Here is a 21229-nt window from a genome sequence, read left to right on the forward strand (position 1 = left end):
TACTATTCTATATATTTTTTTAAAAAAAATTATTTTATTTTGATGATTAAGAAAATGATTATTAGTAAAATTATATATATATTTTTAATTTTTTTAATAATTAAGGATGTTAAAAAAATAATATTTTTTTTTAAAATAATAAAATACACACAACATATTATACAATACATTACACAATAATATTATAAAATTAAAATATTTTTATAAAATGATTTTATTTTTATAAAATATTTTATAAAAATACCTCTTATTTAAAATATTGTTATATAAAATGTTGTAAAAAATATTGTATGTAGGCATTTCTTTTTTTAAATTTTTTTTCAACACCACTGGTTGACCCCGCTACCTCTATGTGAGGTCCCCACCCACCTTACCTGTTTGTTCCACCCACTAGTACAGCTGTCCCCCCGCCACGTCATCACCATAATTATTCACGCAGCTTCCCCCATCTATATGCGCCTACGTACATACGTTCATAGAAGATCATAGTTGAATAAAAAATAAAAAGGAATTATACACTTAATAAAAATAAAACAAGAATTCTATATAAAATAAATTATAAATTAGTATATTTTAATACGATGTTGCATATCCCAAAATTCATTTTATTATAAAATAAATTTAAGGTATTATATTATATACTATTATGCTAGTGTAAGATTTTTGTATACGTTTGCTTTTCAATACAATCATGTCAATCCATTATAAATGAATTTTAATTTTATAAAATTGCATTTATTTCACATAGGTATAAAAAAATTGTAAATTAATATTTTTTTAGATAATATTGTATTATATAAGCTATTTAAAAATATATATTTTATTTATTATAAAGGAGAAACATGTTGTCGAGAGTTTTGTTTGAGTTCATATGAATAAAAAACATATGTCCTGTGTGGAATACGTGTTTTTTCTTTTGTTCCAATCGATATTATTCTAACAAAACTCGAACATAAATCTAAATAATATTTTAGAAAACAACAATGTTATCAGGGAAATGCTTGTTCTATCGAGGATGGTCTCGATGTATTTTTTTTTATTTAATAGTTTAAAAAGTAGTTTTTAATGAAATTATGATTTTTTAAAATCTTTAATGGTATAAAAAATGATAAAAAAAAAAAGAAGCTAAATAGTCGACTCATCCTCTAACTACACCCTCGATGAGTATTGAGTGTAGCATCACTCATGTTACCATGGATTGAAGACTCTCTTAAAATAAATATAAATTAACAGGTAAAAATGAAAAAAAATACTTAAAATTTTAATTTCATAATTATACTTGATAAGCAAATTTTTATTTAGTAGTTTTATACCACACATTAATTTTTATTTTTTTATATTTTTAACGAAGTAAAATTGTTGAGTGGAATGATTAATTTAATAATAAGCAATAAAATGATTTTTATTATTTTTTAATTTATTTTAAAAAAATTAATAACTTTTTATTTTTAAAAAACTTGAGTTTTGTCAAATGGAGTTTTCTAGAAGGAGTGAAGAGTCAAATAGAAAAGAAAAATAAAAAGAAAGAGTAAAAAACCCTATCTGCCCTCCCTCTAGATGCAGCTTTAAAAGTGGCCTCCCTCCGGCCTCGGATCCGCCTCAGGAAACAGAGGAGTAGTTTCCGCGAGGGAGAGAGGGAGAGATGGCGGACTCTCCTTGTGAATCTTGGGTTTACTCCACGATCGGATTCCACCATAACCCAGAGAGAGAGGGAGAGATGGCGGACTCTCCTTGTGAATCTTGGGTTTCCTCCACGATCGGATTCCACCATAACCCAGAAGACGAAACTTTGGAAAGCCAAACCCAAAGCACTGCTGCTGGGATTCTGAACCAAGACGAAGAGTGGGCAAAACTGAATGTCAGTAACAAGAAGAACAAGAAGAGCCAGGTTTTGCTTGAAGGGTACGTTGAGACTGCGGATGAAGATGACCTCACGAGGACCAAAAGCTTGACGGATGAGGATCTAGATGAGCTCAAAGGTTGCTTGGATCTTGGCTTTGGGTTCAGCTATGATGAAATCCCTGAGCTCTGCAACACCTTGCCTGCGCTTGAGCTCTGCTATTCCATGAGCCAGAAGTTCATGGACGAACAGCAGAAGTTGCCAGAGAATGCTGAAGCGGCGGCCACGGACTCCTCTTCTGTTGCGAGCCCGATTGCCAATTGGAGGATCTCCAGTCCCGGTGAGTGTTCTGTCTTATTTATTTTCTTGGAGAAGTTTTAATTTTTCTTGTCTATGGATGGTCTTGCTTTGGGGTGATATATAATCTCCCTGTGATGCGTTTTGGTTCGGCAATGCTCTGGGTTTCTTTGGTTTTTGAGTGGAAATTTTTGGTTACCACCCGATTTTCGTGGATCAAGGGGTTTTTTGTCGATGGAGTGATGAGCCGCGTGCTTTATTTTTGAAGTACCGCGATGAATTTTCCTCGAGTTATTTTTCTTTTATACGAAATTGGATAAAGACTTGAAATATAGCCTTCTCAAGGTATCCTTTAGCTGGATTGATGAACTGGGTTTCTTCTATTCTATTTTTTTTTATCGGCATCATTCTAAAGTCAATCTTCGAGTTATGGTTTTATTTTCTCTAATTAGATGTTCAGCCAGATCAAACGATGATATTTATGAGTGAAATATGAGGATTCTTAGACCAAATCATATTGACGGTTTATAAAAGAGAGGAGATTTGTAAACTACGCTTATATGTTTGCCTTGTTTTCGGAAACTAATTCTTAGCCATCATATACCTTCTTTGGAATTTATTTCCTGTTTATTTTCCAAGTGTCTTGTGACTTCAATCCATGTGAACATCTGGCGTCTGATTTACACATTCTGGTGCCTTTTCTGTCCAGGCGATCATCCGGAAGATGTCAAGGCAAGGCTTAAATTTTGGGCTCAGGCTGTGGCATGTACTGTTAAATTATGCAGCTAACGGAGCTAATGAATCCATCAGCAGGGGAAAAAAAGGAAACATTTTTCTTTGCAATTGGCTGTCATCAACCTGGACCTTCTTGTGGAGCTTTCGCTACAGTTATCCCTCCAGGAGAAACTTTTTTCAGGAGCTAATGTTCCTGCATTTTTTTAGCTGGAGATATAGAGACCTGCTAAACCCAAATGAGAATGGGCAGGCTTTAGTGAAGTGGAGTTAGAGGAGGAAGAAGAAGAAGGTATCTGGTTTGAATTTAACCAAAATCCAACTGAGTCTGACTTAAATTATTCTGAGGTTAAGATTATATTATTTGATTATTTGTATTTAGCACTTTTGGATAAACAAGGATCTGAATAAATATATCTATATTCAGCGTGTTCGTTTTATGCTTATTCATTCTTTATTTATGGCTCCGAACTCCAACCTAGCTGTTGGTTTTATGCAGTGGTGAGAGAGGTTCTGTTTAGGGAAATTTCCGAGGGAGTGGCCCATAGGACGGAGATTTATTATGCAGGATGGGTCCAAAGGGCCTGTCTTGAAGATATTTTCCAACATCATTGAACGATAGATTTACCTTAGTTTCCTCGATTTCATGCTACTTTCCTCAGTTGAGAACATGTTTGCCTACAATTGACGACTAAGAACAAATACATTGCCGCGTGAGCAGCAGCCCGAGTCCGGCTGGTTTAATTAATAAGTTGTTTATAATTAACATTGACCTCAAATATTAGACAGAATACAAGTTGAATAAACTCGGTTTAAGCCAAGTAACAATTCGTTTTTTAAGTCCATTAACAATTATTGTATAAGCTTGATTCATTTGAGGTCTATATATATATATATATGTATGTATGTATGTATGTATGTACGTACGTACGTAAAATCTTATTAGTCTTGCTAGATACAAGTGATTTGGTGCACTAAATCGCGTACTAATACTAATATGGTTTTTTTTTAATTGAAAAGAAAAATAAATTTTTTTTTTTTTTGAGAGAAGTATATATATATATATATATATATATATATTTATTTATATTTATACAAGCCATGCAAATCAGGCAGAGATAGTAATTGTTTGCTCATCACTCTTGAATGGCTGTATCAATTCGTCAAGGGCTAGGTTTATTTTGAGTTTCACTGTTTATGCTTTTATTTATTAAACTTTCAATATTATTACTTGTTTAAAAATAAAATTGGGATCTGTCTGGGGTTTAGCCTCATACTCTAATTATTCTGTCTTTTTTATTTCTCTTTTTACTTTCGGGAGTTTTAAAGACGATCAAATTAAACCTTTAAAAACGCCAACAACTAGACATGGCACGTGTATAAAATATTAAAAATTATTTAAAAACAAATTAATTTTACGTTATGAATCTTTCAAGTGCTTTATAAATGTGGCGAGTCAAGTTGCATGTTTTTCCGCCCCGATTATTTGCACATGTTTTTTCTTTCCTATGCAAGTAAACATTTTAGAGAAGTGATACACAAAATCTCACATTTTATACCATTTAAATAATATGTAATTTTATTTTTTATTTTTTATAAAATATGAGATTTCGTGAAATATGAGGGTAGATGAATACAATAATATATTTTTAAGTGGTGTGTAGGAGTGTGATGTTTATATCTAGAATTTTTCAACATTTTATTAGATAGAAAAAAAAAAGGAGCAAGATACATGAAAAATTTTTTATGACTCACAAACCTTTGAAATTGTCTTTGAAACCATTTCATCTCAATTATAAATACCATTCAAACACAAGTATTTTCAAATTTTTAAATTTCAATTTTTTTAACTTTTTTATCTATGCATTACCTCGTCATTACAATTTTCACAAGCTTCTAAACAAAACATAAAAAAACAATTCAACTTTTTCAAGTCTCAAAATAAAAATAATATTAAAAAAAATTATGTTCTAACCCGCTTTTAATTTTATAATTTTTTATTTAACTTTTTCTATCTCATTTTTTAAAATCTCATAAAAATCTTTTTTCAAATTAGTTTAATACGATTCACAAATTTCTCATCTCATCTCATCTATATAAGAGACATAAATTTGATTTTTTTTTAACAGCATGATATGAAATTCAATTGAGAAGCTTAGTGGCAATTTAGCTTTAAAAAAAAGAATACGTGAACTAATTTTATATCTAAACATCATTTTACTCTTAAAAAGAAGAGAGTGTAGATCAGAAAGAGAGATCTCCGATTCTGCCATCAAGATGACATTATACAACCTGGATTGTGGGAGAAGCATATGATCTGATACAAGTTATCTCTTGTTCAAATGTTGAAAATCCAAACCCACAAGACGTACGTATCTCTCGCATGATCTAACCAAAATGTAGAAAACCCACAAGACGTACAAGTTGTTTTGATGCACGCAACTCATGTAGAAAACCCAATTTCTATCTATCTTGCTTACTATAATATTTTTCATTTAGACGCCACGTCATGATCTCCTTCTTTCTTCCGAGACTTTCTCCTATTATATATCTTGCACTGACCATATCTATTTGATTCCATAATCTTGGGCTGTTTTTTTTGTACCGTATCATTAAAAAATTACAAAAAAAATTAACAAATAATATAAATAATTAAATCTATTTTTTTGTGATTTAAAATTTTCTTTTGAATAAGTGGTGGTTTGACATATTCATGGACAATATGCAACATTAGTTTTTTTTTTTTTAGAAACGCTTAACTAATATGCAACATTAGTTAGTTTGATAGATGAATATAAGTTTTCATAAGTGGTTGTCATGACCTTACTATATAGGGGTATAACTGGTCTGTTTTAGTTCGGTTTTGGACATATTTAGAATCAAAACCGGTATATACCGGTTTTGAGATTTGAAGAACTGATATCACATCGGTTAAACCCCTAAACTGATACTTCTGGTTTTACTGGTTCCGACCTAGTTTTTCTGGTTTTAATTAGCGATGTAAATCGGTCCGATCTAGTCTGGGTGATGGACCAAAATTCATTTTTCCGGATCGGAACGAACACCCGTAGGGACCGAACCGGACCTGTAGCTACTGGTCCAACCCAATTATTTTGTTATTTTATTTCATCTTTCTTAAAATAAATTAATAAAAAAAGTATTTAAATTACTAAAATTAAAATTAAGTGAATTATTAATGTGGATTATGTAATTAAAGTATAAAAAAATATATTTAACTATAATTATATTTATGATGTTGATAGTTACTGCTTACTAACTTAGACTATACTCATTGGTATGCATAATTATTAATAATATCATACATTTTATATATGGTTAATAAATATAAAATAATTTCATTGTACATAGGTTATTTATATTTGCTTGCAACTTATGTATAAAAAACAAATTACCTAATTACTTTAATTAAGTATAAATAGTAGAATATGTATGATGTATTAAATGTATTAACTATTTACATGTAATAACATAAATCATCACATGATTTATGATTTATTATTAATTGATAGCATATATTATTTAATATTTTATATGGCCAATGATAATAAATTAGATGAAAATTACAACATTAACTTATATAATTACTATATAAAAAAAATATATTAAATTATTAAAAATATTTTTAAAAATATATATATAGGGCTTCAGTCTGGTCCAACATTTATAAACTTGGGGACCGAAACGACTTTCTTCGGCCTAAGATTTTTGGGACCGAGACCGACCGGTACAGTAATCAGTCCAGTCCAGTCCGAACCAAATTATATACACCCCTAGTTTTAGTATAATATTAGTTGATCGCATAGTTAGTATAACTATACTATAGTGATATAGTGATTTATATAGTTATTTATATATAGTGGATTACTAATAGTATTAGTGTGTGTGTATATATATAATAGTATCATATAGTGATACAGTAATTTTTTTTTTAAAAATAAAATGAGGGTGGCACTCCATCTTTTATTCAAAACAAACCCTCACTTATAGTGGAAGAAAACTATAAACAAATAATACTAATCCAGACTCAAACGAAAAGAAAGCAAAATACACGCCCAACAATAAACTAAGGCCTAATACTAGGCAAACCAAGATAAACCAAGATAATCCAATTGAAGCATTCCTCTCACATGTAGGGGCAATTCATCGGAACCCACATATGTATACTTTAAACCCTCCTCCCTTGCCTTGCTAGAAAATCCACCACTTTATTCCCCCTTCTATATTGATGAGAAACCGTATAAAGAAAATCATGAATCTCTTGCAAGAGCTTTTCCTAAAAATCCCATAAATACCAAATCGTACAAGACTTATTTTTAAGCCATTGTACCACCAACGCTGAGTCACCAACTTTTCGAATACCCAGCTCCCTACAAAGTAATAAACCATAAGTGAGTGATTTTAGTTAAGCTTCATTATTAGTACCAAAGCCAAACTTTGCTAAAAAAGGTTGCCAAAAATTTTCCTTTATCATCCCTCAAAACTCCTTCCCCTTCACAATTTTCTAGATTACCTCTACATGAACCATCCATATTCAATTTTACCCACCCCTCCCTAGGCCGTCTCCATGAAATGAGCTTCAGCCTCCTCACTGTTTTTTCACGCACGGGCACCTCCAGCTCTGAGAGCACACAACGATCAACACTAGACATTGATCCCAACTTCGTTAGCTTACACAAAATCTATTGCAACCAAAACCTCACTGAGAGCCAAATCGTATCCATTGAAAATCATACCTCCCTGTCATCCTAGCTGCGCATCGCCACTGCCATAATCTCCAAGAAATTAAACTGGGCATTAACCCAATCAATACCCCTCTCTGCGATGACCTCTTAGCACATCGGAACCAGCTCCAAGCTCTCGCCCACTGACTGAACTTCATACATCGAACTCCCAAAGCTTGTGCTGCCCTCCTCCAAACTGCATTAGCCACCTCTCCCATGCATGACACATGATCTCTATCCTCAATTTTGCACACTGAGCAGCAACTACAGAGAGATGCTAATGGGATCCCCATTGACTGAACTCTCTCATCCACTGGGAGGCAATTAAATCTTGCCTTCCACATACAAACTGAAATTTTTTTTGGAAGCAAACTGCACCAAATCCACTCCAAGCCCTCCAATTGTGGCCGCTTGACATGGGTCATCTCCCATGCACTTGACGTTGAGAAGCACCCATCACTACAAGTATGCCAAATCATAAGATCTTTACCACAACGTCCCCCAGGAACCTCTGCAATAATGTCCTTTGCATTACTAGAACCCACCTAGTTCACCAGTAAGTCCCTATCCCACTTATCCTCCACCCAACAATCCTTAATTTCCAACTGAGGTTGTAACATGTTAGGCACGGAAGCAGCTAGAGGCCCACGAGTCAACCATTTATCGAACCAAAATGAGACAGCTCCCTCATGCGACATATTCTCCATAACTTCAGGCATCACCATACAAATGGACTTCCAAAAATAGGAATCTGAACTTCTAACTTTGGCTTCCAAAAAATGCTTACCTCTCAAATATTTGGCTTTTAAAATACTGAGTCCACAAGTTATCAATAGATAGAAGTCTCCAAGCAAACTTCATGTGTAATGCCCGTTGCATCTCAAAAAATTCTCTAACACTAATTCCCCCCTCGAACGTTGGTTTACACAGCTTCGACCAAGCCTTCCATTTCTGCTTAGCCCTTCCATGCTCCTCCCCCCCCAAAAAGGAAGCCAAACTGAAATTCAATTTTCTCAAAACAAGTTTTAAGATAGTTAAAACTGATAGCAAATGAGTTGTCATGTTGGAGAGGACATGCTTGAGAAGAATCAACCTCCCACCTTGAGATAACAATTTAAATTTCCAGCTGGTGACTTTGTTATGAAATTTATTAACCAACAGCTCCAACACCCTAGCAGTCAACCTCCTAGCAATAAGTGGTGCACCCAAATACCAAGTTGGAAGCTTTCCTTGATTATGTATGTTAGTGATAATATGCTAGTGATAATATGTTAGTATCTAACTTATTTATATATCTGATTATATATGTTAGTGATAATATGATAGTTACATACACTTTTTATATTAGTGTATACAATCAAATATATAGAAACTTATTCATCAAAAAGAATATATATCATAATTTATTATGTTATAAAATGTATTTATACTTAATATATATGTATAGTTTATATTAATAACATATGATCAAATGTTGATAATTTTATATCAAATGTTATATTAAGATTTATAAGATTAATTTTATGTTATATTAAATGTTATATTAATTTTATGTTATTAGATTATTATTATACACGAATAATAGGATTTTCAAATTTAATGTTATATTAATTAGCAATTTAGCATATAATATAAAATTATTTTACATATAATTATATAAATTATATATAATAGAAAAAATCATATAAAGAATATTTTATATAATATAAAAATTAAAAAATATATATGAACCGTTCCGGTCTGATGTTAGAAAAAAGAAACTCGGAACAGGATCGGCTTCGACCGGTTTTGAGAAAAATGAAATCGATACCAGACCGAACTAGTTTTGAACGGGTTCACTGTTTTTTTTCACCCCTAGTCACATCTTCCTTTTTCCCTCCAGACAGTATTTCTTTTCCCTAGCCTTTTGTCCCCTCATTTACTCCTCTCTCTCACTTCCCTCCACATGAGAACCCCACCCTTGGGGCCTAAGATATTTTATCCCCTCGAATTTACTCCAAAAGAAGGCCTTTAGAATCTTTAAAGATAAAATATGCGACCGAGATAGTCTACAAAAGTCTGTAGAGAAATAAATTTCGATAGTGGATCCTTGGTTTCAAGTTTCGCTTTCATTAAGTGCTAAAGATTTCTGAGTGCGAGGCTAGGCGAGAGATGTACTCGACCGCGTTAGTTGCAAGCACAAAGCTCGAATTTGGCGAGAGATGGGCTCGACCGAGTAGAGTGCGAGCACGGAGCTCGGCTTGGCGAGATAAGCGGGAGGTGTACTCGACCGCGTTAGAAGCAATTGCAGAGCTTGGCTTGGTGAGATAAGCGGGAGGTGTACTCGATCGTGTTAGGAGTGAGCGCATAGCTCGACTTAGCTAGATAAGCGGGAGGTGTACACAATCATGTTAGGTGTGAGCGCGATGCTTGACTTGGCAAGATAAATAGGAGGTGTACTCAATCGCATTAGGTGCGAGCACGGAGCTCAGCTTGGCGAGATAAGCGGCAAGTGTACTCAATCACGTTAGGTGTGAGTGTGGAGCTCGGCTTGGCGAGATATGTGGGAGGTGTACTCGATCACGTTAGGTGCGAGCATGGAGCTCGGTTTTATTTGCGCGAGAGAGGTCAGGGCAGTCAAGTGACTTGCTCGCCTATTGGGTGCCTAGGAAGTGTAACACCCCGCCTAAAAATCTCCTTATGCCTTGACCTTAGTAGCCTTAATCCTAGTTAATTAGGAGTTGGGCTATTTGAGAATAAGAATAATTTTGGATATTTGTATGGGGAACCGTGCTGTTACCATACATATGTCAATGATGGCTTTAATAACGATGAAATGTTATATTTATGAAAGTAATGATGTATGAATTGTTCTCTTTCGGAATATCATGTTTTTGAAACCAGAAAGTTAAAAATGTTCTCTGAAAGAAATGTGCATTAAAGGTTTTCTGAGAAATGTTGAGGAACTTGGATGGTAGACATATATTGATTTTTTTGCATCACATGCATCTCATGTTTATCATTAATCATCCATATCTCATCTCTGTGCAAGTTGGTTGTTTAACTTACTTAGATTTCAAGTAAATCTCACCCTTGTGGACCCACTATCATTCCCTTCAGAATGATAGAAGTTGTGTCAAGACCTATAGAGGACGAACATGATGGATTGCTGGATACTGATGGTTGAAGAGAAGCCGGACCTTGAGCAAAGACTAGAAATAATTTTGATGCTCATAGACATTGACTCTTCATACTTCAGAGCGTATGAAAGAGTTGATCTAACCATTGAACTTGGATTAATTATTTTGTATTAAGGAAATTTTATCCTTAAGTTTGAACTTATGGTTATTAATATTATTGGGATGTTTAGTTCATTCTGATATAAATTCTTATAAGTCACCCTATTTCTCGTTGCAATTATTGCATACTGCTAGTTGCATACTAGGATGCATTACATATTAACTGTCATGAACGGGGGTATATAACCTTGTGTTACACGCCCTGATGTTCCAGGTCTCCATTACATCCCAAGCGGGAGTTTGGGGACATCACATGGTGGGATCAGAGCAATTACGTCTTTGGGTAAAATCACATGTCCTTAAGAATGATATGCCAGAATGTAGGTTTGAGTCTTTAGTTTGAATAGGCTTGAATCGTAAAGATTGGAGTTTGGTCTAATACACATACATCATAGGAGTTGGAAGATTAAGGGCAGATGGCACGTGAAAGGCGAGAAAGGAATGCTGAAGGCTCTAATGCCCACAAGGACCAAGATCCCCTATCGGATGGCTGACATACTTTGGTTGATGCGATTTTCCAAATAACAGAAATAATTAAGTAGCAACAATAGCACTAGGTAGAAAGGTAAGAAAGAGCTGAGAAGAAGGGTTGTGCATATGAGAAGTTTTTAATATACAGATATCCCAACTTCATGGGAATTGAAGGACCCATGAAGGCCAAGAAGTGGTTATTAGATCTCGATAGGACCTTTGAGATTAGAGGTTGCACTGAGGAGCAAAAGGTGCAATACGCGGGGGCATCTGTTACAAGGAGAACTGGTATCTGGTGGGATACCAAAAGGCAGTTGTTGATAATGGAATTGGGTGACATCGGTGCTTTGACTTGGGAAAGGTTCAAGGAGGAGTTTGATAATTGATTTTTCCAGAATCGATGAAGTAGCAGAAGGCACAAGAGTTTGCCACTCTAGTACTAGGAAACATCACAATCGAGCAATATGTCGCGAAATTCATGGAGCTAGGAAGCTTCACTCCACACCTCATAGCCACCGAAAAGATGTGGGCTCAAAAGTTTCAAGGTGGATTGCAACCCCGAATTTGCAGTTATGTAGCAAATTTTCACATCGATAACTTCCAGGAGTTGGTCAATGTGCATGCAATAACGGAAGCGGAGCAACAAAAAGTAGCAGCTCAAATTAGCCTGGAAGGGAAGAGGGCTTCTCCCTTCGCTGCATGAGGAAGTAGCGATAAGAGAAGGATGGTGCAAGGCGTTAACAAGGAAATGGCGTCATGCCTTCCCCACCTACTACCTACCGAAAGTGTGGAAAGGTCCACGGTGGAGAGTGAAAATTTGTATTGGGGGTATGCTTCAAATGTGGATAGCCTGGCCATATGATTTGGGAATGCCCTCAAAATACACAAGAAGGCAGAAATGCTCCTAACCCTAGTAACAAGCTGAATCAAAGGAAACCTGCCCAAGCCCATGTTTACGTTATTACCCCTGGTGATATAGACAAGGAAGCACCAGGAGTTGAAGAAACGGAAGTCGTTACTGGTATTTTCCCTTAGTACCCCTTTCTTTTATAGAAACTAGCCCTTTTAATTTAGCTGCAAGGTATATGGTAGTTCATGATTACGTTCTAGGTAATATCATGCTATACGAATATACCACACTTGCCTTACTTGACGCTAGCACAATGAGGTCTTTCGTGTTAGAGACATTTGCACAACGTGTAACCTACTGATAGAATCATTTCCTCAGACTGTAGTAGTTACAATTCCCGATGGAAGAATAGTCAAGTGTACCCTCTCTTTAGAATTTTCCCTCTAAGTTTAGATGGAAGGATTATAGAGGCAGATATGATTATCTTTAGTCTATTAAGGTTTGATTTGATATTAGGAATGAACAGGTTATCCAAATGCTACGCCAAGTTAGATTGCCGGAGGAAAGAGATTTTGTTTGACTCACCTAAAGTTGGTAGGATAAGGGGAACTGTAAAGGCTATTCCCTCTTTACTTAGAAACTGCATCGCTAACGGTGTTGTAACCTATCTAGATTTGATAATTAAGGACTCTAGTAGGGGTAAGGAGATGCATGGGATACCTGTAGTTGAGAATTTTCCTGAGGTTTTCACAGATAACTTACCAGGATTACCCCCAATAGGAAAATAGAGTTTGTTATAGATCTAGAACTTGCCACAAATAGAACACCATACTATACGGCCTCGTTAGAATTTAAGGAGTTGAAGGTTCAGATAGAGGGACATAGGTAACATCTCAGCCTAATGCTAGAAAGATTGAAAGATTGAAGGAACATAGGTTGTCTGCCAAGTTCAACAAGTGTGAATTTTGGAAGTGAAGTTTTTTGGGCATGTGATTTTGAGTAAAAGAGTAGTGGTTGATCCCAATAAGATTGAAGCAGTAGTGAATTGGTAGCATCCTACCAATATACACGAGGTCTGAAGTTTCTTAGGATTAGTTGGTTATTACCAAAGGTTCATAGAGAATTTCTTTAGACTATCCGGACTTGGATGTGTGCTGAACATGTTGTCACTTATGCTTCTCGACAACATAAAAGCCATGAGCAAAATTACCCCACCCATGACTTAAAGTTAGCCACTGTAATTTTTGCTCTGAATATCTGTAGTACATTTCCTTACAACTCAATCTGACATACAAGGAAATTTGTGTTCAGATTATGGATTGGAAAGCAAAGGAACATAGGAATCAAAAAATTCCTTTAGTGAAGGTTCTTTGGCGAAATCACAACGCTAAAAAAGCCACATGGAGAAAGAGGACGAAACAAAAACCAAGAACCGCTATATCCAGTTATTTCTTCCACAAATACCTTATAGTCACCAACCCCTCTTTCATTTCATACGATACCGTGAATAGGGATCTCCAGAGATCAAAGACGCATCAATTGAACAATGGAGGGAAATGGAAGAAAGAGTTAACACATACCATGACGAAGGAAGATAGATCCTTCTACAACACTCAAGAGGAGATATCAGACGATGAGGATGTCTCCAAGGATTCCTCATCCAATTCTGGATCATAGAATCTCTGGCAGGTATGTATATGTAGTGTATGTGTGTGTTGCATGCTTTTAGGGGGGGAGGGGGGGAGGATGTAACACCGCGCATAAAAAGCTCCTTATGCCTCGACCTTAATAGCCTTAATCTTAGTTAATTAGGAGTTGGAAAATTTGAGAATAAGAATAATTTTGGATATTTGAGTTGGCAAGAGGACCGTATAATTTGAGTTTAGGGCCCTAATGCACTAAGGATGTGATGGGCTGAGGATAAGATGTTAAAAAGTCTTAGGCCCAACTTGGGAGATATAAAGTATTAAGCCTTTCTTGGAGGACACTAGAAAATAGGTCTAATGTAAAGGACATAAAGCCATTGAGCATAACTTAGTAAGAATGAAGGCCTTAGGCCCAACTTGGAAGACATAAGGTTTTAGGTCTCCATTATTGGACACAAGACTATGGGCCTAACTTATTAGACCTAAGATATTAGGCCCAACTTAGTAAGTATAAGGTCATTGGGCTTAACTTAGTAAGATTCAAAACTTTGGCCCAATTGAGGAAAGACCCAAAGATTAGGACCCAACCTTCCATGGATAGGCCCCACAAATCTAGACATAAGGTCCATATAATAACCCATTCCAAAGCCCACATGCAAGGCTTGCACTGTTGGCCCAACAAAAGCCCAAACCTTGAAGCCCAAAGCCTTGTCTTTTATTTCATTCTTCCAATTGGAGCCCATATACACCATACCATTGGTTTCCCTCAAGTCCAAGAAGTGCCACATGCTCCTAAGGTTCCCACTTGACCATAATTAAGCTTCTAACTTGAGTTAAGGGCAATAATCAATTTACACATGATTAGTGACCTCTAAACTAAGTTTTAAGCTTAATTTTTCTTCAAATTATTTCCCACTATTTTTTTATTTGAACTCTATTGATTTTATTATTGATTTGAATTGTTCTTAGACTAATTTAGAAGTTTAGACTTGACCCAACACATGTCAATAGAAGCAAAGCCACGTCAATGCCTAAGTTACCACCTATGTGCACCTTCATGTGCATTGCACCAAATACACCCCTACCCCACGCATTTTACACCATTGTCTCAAGGAAAATTTCATCATTTACACCCCACCTTAAGCCTCCTAGTTAATTTCTAGCATTGGACTAATTTGCTCCAAGAAACCAAGCCAAGAAGTCCAACCAATTCCACTACAAGCCTAGTTGAAACCAAACCGAGTGGCCTTGGGTTTAAATTGAATTTTATGCACCTATTTTGGTCACTACCCCACACCACCCCCCTTCTCATTTTCTCCCATGGAATTTATTCAAATCACTCAACACAAAGTTTACCCAATTACCTCCCCAAGGCAGCCCAACCGATTGGATCAAAGAGAGGCACTCACTTGAAATCACTTGCTCGAACCAACACTCATTTCGCCCCTTTCTTTTTCTGCCCAAGCATGATCACTTGGAAGCCACTCATGCCTCCTTCTTCACCTAAAAAAGCCTTCAAATGATGGTCGTAATGCCCCCCAATTCAGACAAAGGAGAAGAGACAAGAAGGGAATAAATATCTCCACAGTTTTTATTCAAAACTGTTGGCCTCCTTTGTGTTTTTCTCTTTTGATTTTTTTGGTTTTATTTTCTGCACCAATCCAGCCCCTGCACCTAGAGACTCACTCTTACACCTGAACACGAAGAAATCATAAAAATATGGGGCACAATTCAACTGACCAAGCATGACACAAAGTTGAAAACTTCACTCATCACTACACCTCCCACCTCCACCAATCGAAAGCCTCATCTTCATCCAAGGCCAACGTCTTCCTCCCTTCTTGAAGCCTATAAATAGTTCCCTCACTTCCTCATTTATCCACACCTCTCCTCCAAGCCTTCTCTTGAGTCTTGAGAACATTTCTCCCCTTAGTGAGCAATAGAGTGAAACCGAATGAAGTTCTTGAGAGTTCTTGAATGTTCTTGTATTGGGAGCTTTAAGGGCCACGATTTCTGTAAGTAATCTTGCCCTATCTTTTGTTAAGTGTTAGAATGACATGTTAGACTTTAATATATGGCATGAGAATGAGGCTTTGATTGATTGTAATTAAGGTTTAGTATGCTAATATAAACCCGAGTCAGATTTGATGTTTTGATGAAAAGAATTACTTTGGGTCAAGTCTTTGGCCATGACATGACTTGATATGATTTTATATGATTAACTAATGACTTGGAATGAATTTTGAAGGTTTAAGTTCGTGGTTGGAAGCATCCAATAATAGGCTTTAATTCTATCTTGGGTTGATCATCTAGCATGCACCGGTTTTGATTAGTTTATGCTTAACTTATGGAAGTTTTGATTATTTTACCTAAGCTTGAATAATATGCATATATAAAAGCCTTGTAATTGGGTTAAGAATGAAAATGCATGATTTAACCAAGTTTTGAAACATCTTTGGGTAAGGAAAGCTAGAAAACAACATGCATATGCTTAATGGATTATTTAGTGAGAATTAAGGTCTTGAAGCCATGTTTAAGTGTTAGGACGAACTTGTATGATCTGAGCCTAAGTTTATAATTTGTCCCTAAGGTTATAATTACTATTGACACTTGATGAATTTGAGTACACATGCATCCATAGAGGTTGAATAGTTGAAATCACATCTAGGCCTTAATAAAATGCATGCCACAGGTTGAGTGTAATTGGCATAGTTGAGCTTTGATTATTACAATTCTAAGGGCATAGATGATTTTAGAATATAGGAAATATGGGATTTGTGAAGTTTTGTAAATTTTGGGGCCCAAATGCAATTAGTGAAAATTTAAGGCCTTGGTAGAAATTTTGCTAAGTGTATAGGGGCAATTTTGTAAATACTGAATTTTTGACATCTTCCTTAGAGGTTCAAATCCTAACTTAACATAACTTTGATTTCAGCTGCTTCGATTCTCTAACTTTGGACAGTTTGTAAGTTAGCTTCTAACTTACTCCTAAATAATTTAGTTATGATTCTTGTATAAATGCCACATTCATATTATAAATGTCATTTTGAGCATGAAACATCACATGATACATCATTGAGCATTTAATTACTTGTTTACATGACGTGAAATTCTCATCATTTTAGCATATTGCATCTATAAATGTCATTTTCACATGAAAGCTTGCTACATATCTACATGTCATGAAATTCATTTTTCAAGCATAGCGTGAAAATGAATTTTGTGACGATCCCAAAGGCTAGGATGAAGAATTATCCTTGTGTGACTCCTTTGTCCACTCTGGAGTGAGTAAAAATGGAGTGGTAACCCCTAAATTGACAAAGAACCGTCAACGGGTTTTAAATGGATTCTTTTTAGTGAATGCCGGAGTGAACTCGTATATGACACCTAATGTTGGTGGGTGCATATGTTATGATGATGATATATTATGATGAAATGTTGCGATGAAATGTGATGATACCAATGTATTGAGAACGGTGTCTGCAGAAAAAGACGTAGTGTCAACATGAGTTGTGCTACGGTCACTGGTAGGTGCTCACGGTGCACATGGGGAACTGTGTTACTACCATACGTATGTTAATGATGGCTTTAATAATGATGAGATGTTATCTTTTTAAAGCAATGAGATATGAAACGTTTTTTTTTTTTTTTCGAAATATCATGTTGTTGAGACAAGTGAAAAATGTTCTCTAAAAGAAATGTGCATTAAAGGTTTTTTGAGAAATGTTGAGGAACATGGATGGAAGACATATATTGATTTTTCTACATTGCATGCATCTCATATTTATGATTAATCATGCATATCTTATCTCTGTGCAAGTTGATTGTTTAATTTACTGAGATTTCAAGTAGGTCTCACTCTTGTGGACCCACTATCATTCTCTCAAGAATGATAGAAGTTGTGTTAGGACCGGTAGAGGACAAATAGGACGGACGACTGGATACAGATGGTTGAAGAGGAGCCGGACCTTGAGCGAATACTAGATATAATTTTGATGCTCAATGGCATTGACTCTTCATACTTCAGAGGATATGAAAGAGTTGATCTAACCATGTAACTTGGATTAAGTATTTTGTATTAAGGAAATGCTATCCTTAAGTTTGAACTTATGGTTATTAATGTTATTGGAATGTTTAGTTCATTCTAACATATACTTTTATAAGTCACCCTATTTTTCACAGTGATTATTGCATACTAGGATGCATTGCATATTAACTGTCATGAACGAGATTATGTAACATTGTGTTGCAAGTCTTGATACTCCAAGTCTCTGTTACATCGCAAGCGGGGGTTTGGGGGTGTCACAAGACTTTAGGTGGTACTTGACCCTTTGGGGCGCGAAAGGTGAGGTCGCCTGTTTATTGCTTGCAAGACCAGGTAGTCCCTGCCCTTTCCCGCTTGTTGACTAGACCTGAGGGAGGTTGGGCAGTTGAAAAGTTAGACCCGCCTGTTGACTCTCAGCAGGAAGGTAATAAGGTCAAGCAGCCAAAAGGCTGGACCCGCGCTTCGCCGCTAGGGAGGTCAGTATGTCCAAAGGCTGAACCCGTGCTTCCCCTCGAGGGAGGTCAGGTAATCGAAAGGCTAGACCCGCCTATTGACACTCTACGAGAAGGTAAGGTTGGCTTTGAGCTCGTTCTGTATGAACGTTTATCGTTAGCAAAGAGCGTTTATCCTTTCGACGTTTTTGTTTCCAATGGTGTTAGCGGCTTTTCGCCCCTTGGTGACAATTGTTGTCGATGTTTTCATTTTGATGTCGGTGTTAGAGTTTGTTTGTAGTAACCCTAACTAAGTGGTTAGGGAGCTCGTCGACCCCTTGGGTCCACCTTAGGCAGTTGCCGAGCTTGTCGACGCATTCCCAAAAGTAACCTACACGGGGCGATTGTGGGGCTCATAGGCTCATTCTCGAAGGTAACCTGCTGACTGATGTTATGGCATGAATGTAAACACTCTGCATTTGCTGGAGGAGATGTCATGCTCTGAGTAAGGTCGGGTAGTCGAAAAAATTGACCTACACTTCACTGTGAGGCAGACAGCCATAAGATTAGACCCGTCTATAAACTAGTTGGATAGCCAAGAGACTAGACCCATGCTTCGACGTGAGTGACATTAGGCAGTTGAAAGGTTGGACCCATCTGTTGACTCTCAATGGGAAGGTAAAGTAGTCAGGCAACCGAAATGCTAGACCCGCACTTCGCCGTGAGGGAGGTCAGGAAGTCGAAAGGTTGGATGTGCCTGTTGACTCTTAATGGGAACGTAGAGTAGTTGGGCAGCTGAGAGGCTGGACCTGTGCTTCGCTGTGAGGGAGGTAGGGCAGTCAAAAGGCTGGACTCGCCTGTTGACACTTAGCGGTTAGTGTAGATGACCCCTAATCACAAGTGTAAGATTTGCAAACTTGAATCGTCTAGCTGGTGTGTGGTGAAGGTTTTAGGCACACCGACAAGGCCTGTGGGCAACCATGTTTCGACGATGAAAAAGGTCTAGGGTGCCCGCGTGCATGTTAATGCCATGAAATGTATTCTGATGGAGACGTTTTAGCGATGCCAGAGTGTGCCAGTGCAGTCGATGTTCTGCGTTGTGCGGGTGAGTGTCGGCAAAGTATGTTCCCAGGGTGTGCTGACATTGGGATTCCTATGGAACCTCGAGGAGTTTTGTGGAAAGAGACAGGGCGATGAGGCCGTTATTTCTAATTTTCCTGATTGAGTTTGTATATCGTTGATTTTTCTTCTTCTTCTTCTTCTTCTATTTTTCTTTTCTCTTTTTTTTTTTCCTGAGACAGTTTGTTGTTGGGGGAGTTGTCCATATGCATGTTGATGCCAAGCCGTTTATTCCAATGGAGACATATTGAGATGTCCAAGCGGTGCTCGAGGGGGGCTATATAGCCGGTGTTTCGCATCACAGGAATCAATTTGGTTAGGAAAAACAAAATTGACATAAATTTTGAAGGAAACAAACCGGGGTGTTTTAGTTGCTGTAACCGATTTTTGCTTGACTGAAGCTGCTCGCTGTCAGTTGATGTTTCCTTCTTCTCCATCTTTTTTTTTTTTTGAATAGCTTGTTCATCATATATTGTACAACTTTGACTTTTGAATAGCTTGTTCATCATATATTGTACAACTTTGACCACCTAGGGTGACCGTTGCATGGGACATGCAACGTGTGACCATCACTACCTTGCTCTCTGGCCGTGTAACTTCATGAGTGGGTAGTTTTGACAATGATGCTGAGGGACTTTGTGTCTAGGCATCGTCATTGTGGAGCTGTGTGGCTGGAGAACCACCAAGGTCGAGGAAGTTATGTTCGAGTAGAGGGGCTCAGGTCAAGCAGTTGTTCAGGCCAAGTTGTTGCTTAAACCGAGCCGCGCTCATGACTGTTTGTTTGGTGGGTTGTTGCCCGCTAGCATGGCAAAGTCACTGCCAGCCAAGATGCTCATGGCCAGGATGTAGGTGGCCGAGATGCGTGGGGTTGTTTGCGTTCATGGCCAAGATGGGTGGATGTCCGCTTGCGTATGGTGGCTGAGATGGGGTGGATGCCAGTGTGCTTGACTGAGAAGCTGGCGGTTGGGCAACTAGTGGTCGAGGATCGTGTTTTGGCGGCAGGCAATACCGATGGTGGCAACCCATGCCCGCTAGCCGTTTTCGTAGACACTCCGTGTGGGCTAAGCATAACAACCACGTTTGTGGCGTGGGCAGCTTCGATGGCGTGGAGCTTTTGCACTTAATCGCCTATGCGAGGAAAGGTTTACTTGCCCAACTTTTTGCAACAGTGTTGGCAATAAATAAAAGTAGAAATGCTGGGTGTAAGGGGATTTTCCCCCCTCAGTCCTAGGGGGCCTGAGAATAGCAACTAAAGGAACAAGAACCGAAGGTCCAGCCCAGAACAAATAAAGTCTCCAACCCGGCCCATGGGTAGGTTCCTTTGTACCCAACCTGCATGAGGGAACGTGCTGCAAAGGATTTGACTCGTCGACTTGAAAACCCCTCGAGTAGTGTCCAGCTCTTAAGTGCTTGTCCGTGTAATGGGCATAATGTACTGGGGACCCTCGATACTCTGACAGGAGGGACATCAATGGACCACCAAGGATGCTAGTAGGGAGACGGAAACTGGAAAACCACGACACATTAATGACACCACTACCTGAGCTACACGCCACATTAATGACGCCATCCCAGATACATGCCGCATTAAAAGGCTCTGACCAAAGGAACAGTACAAAGGACATGAACTCCATGGGGGTAGACACGATCTGTCCCCCAGACTTATGATATAAATAGCGAGTCTCATGTACGAGAAAACTTTCTTTGATCCCTAGACTCTTTCACTTATTTACAAACTTCCAAGAGAATTTACTAACTTTGGCATCGGAGACTCCCTG

General features: G+C 37.3%; 1 protein-coding gene across 1 annotated transcript; it reads left to right on the forward strand.

Moving 5' to 3' along the window:
* The first annotated feature begins 1530 nt into the window (after positions 1-1530).
* On the forward strand, positions 1531-3313 carry LOC108992486. Its single transcript, XM_018967069.2, has 2 exons — positions 1531-2180; positions 2847-3313. The coding sequence occupies exons 1-2, from the start codon at positions 1643-1645 to the stop codon at positions 2924-2926; spliced, it is 618 nt and encodes a 205-aa protein (XP_018822614.2). The 5' UTR covers positions 1531-1642; the 3' UTR covers positions 2927-3313.
* Positions 3314-21229: the final 17916 nt, after the last annotated feature.

Source organism: Juglans regia, chromosome 12 (genome assembly GCF_001411555.2).
Source record: "Juglans regia cultivar Chandler chromosome 12, Walnut 2.0, whole genome shotgun sequence".
In the NCBI taxonomy this organism is placed as follows: domain Eukaryota; kingdom Viridiplantae; phylum Streptophyta; class Magnoliopsida; order Fagales; family Juglandaceae; genus Juglans; species Juglans regia.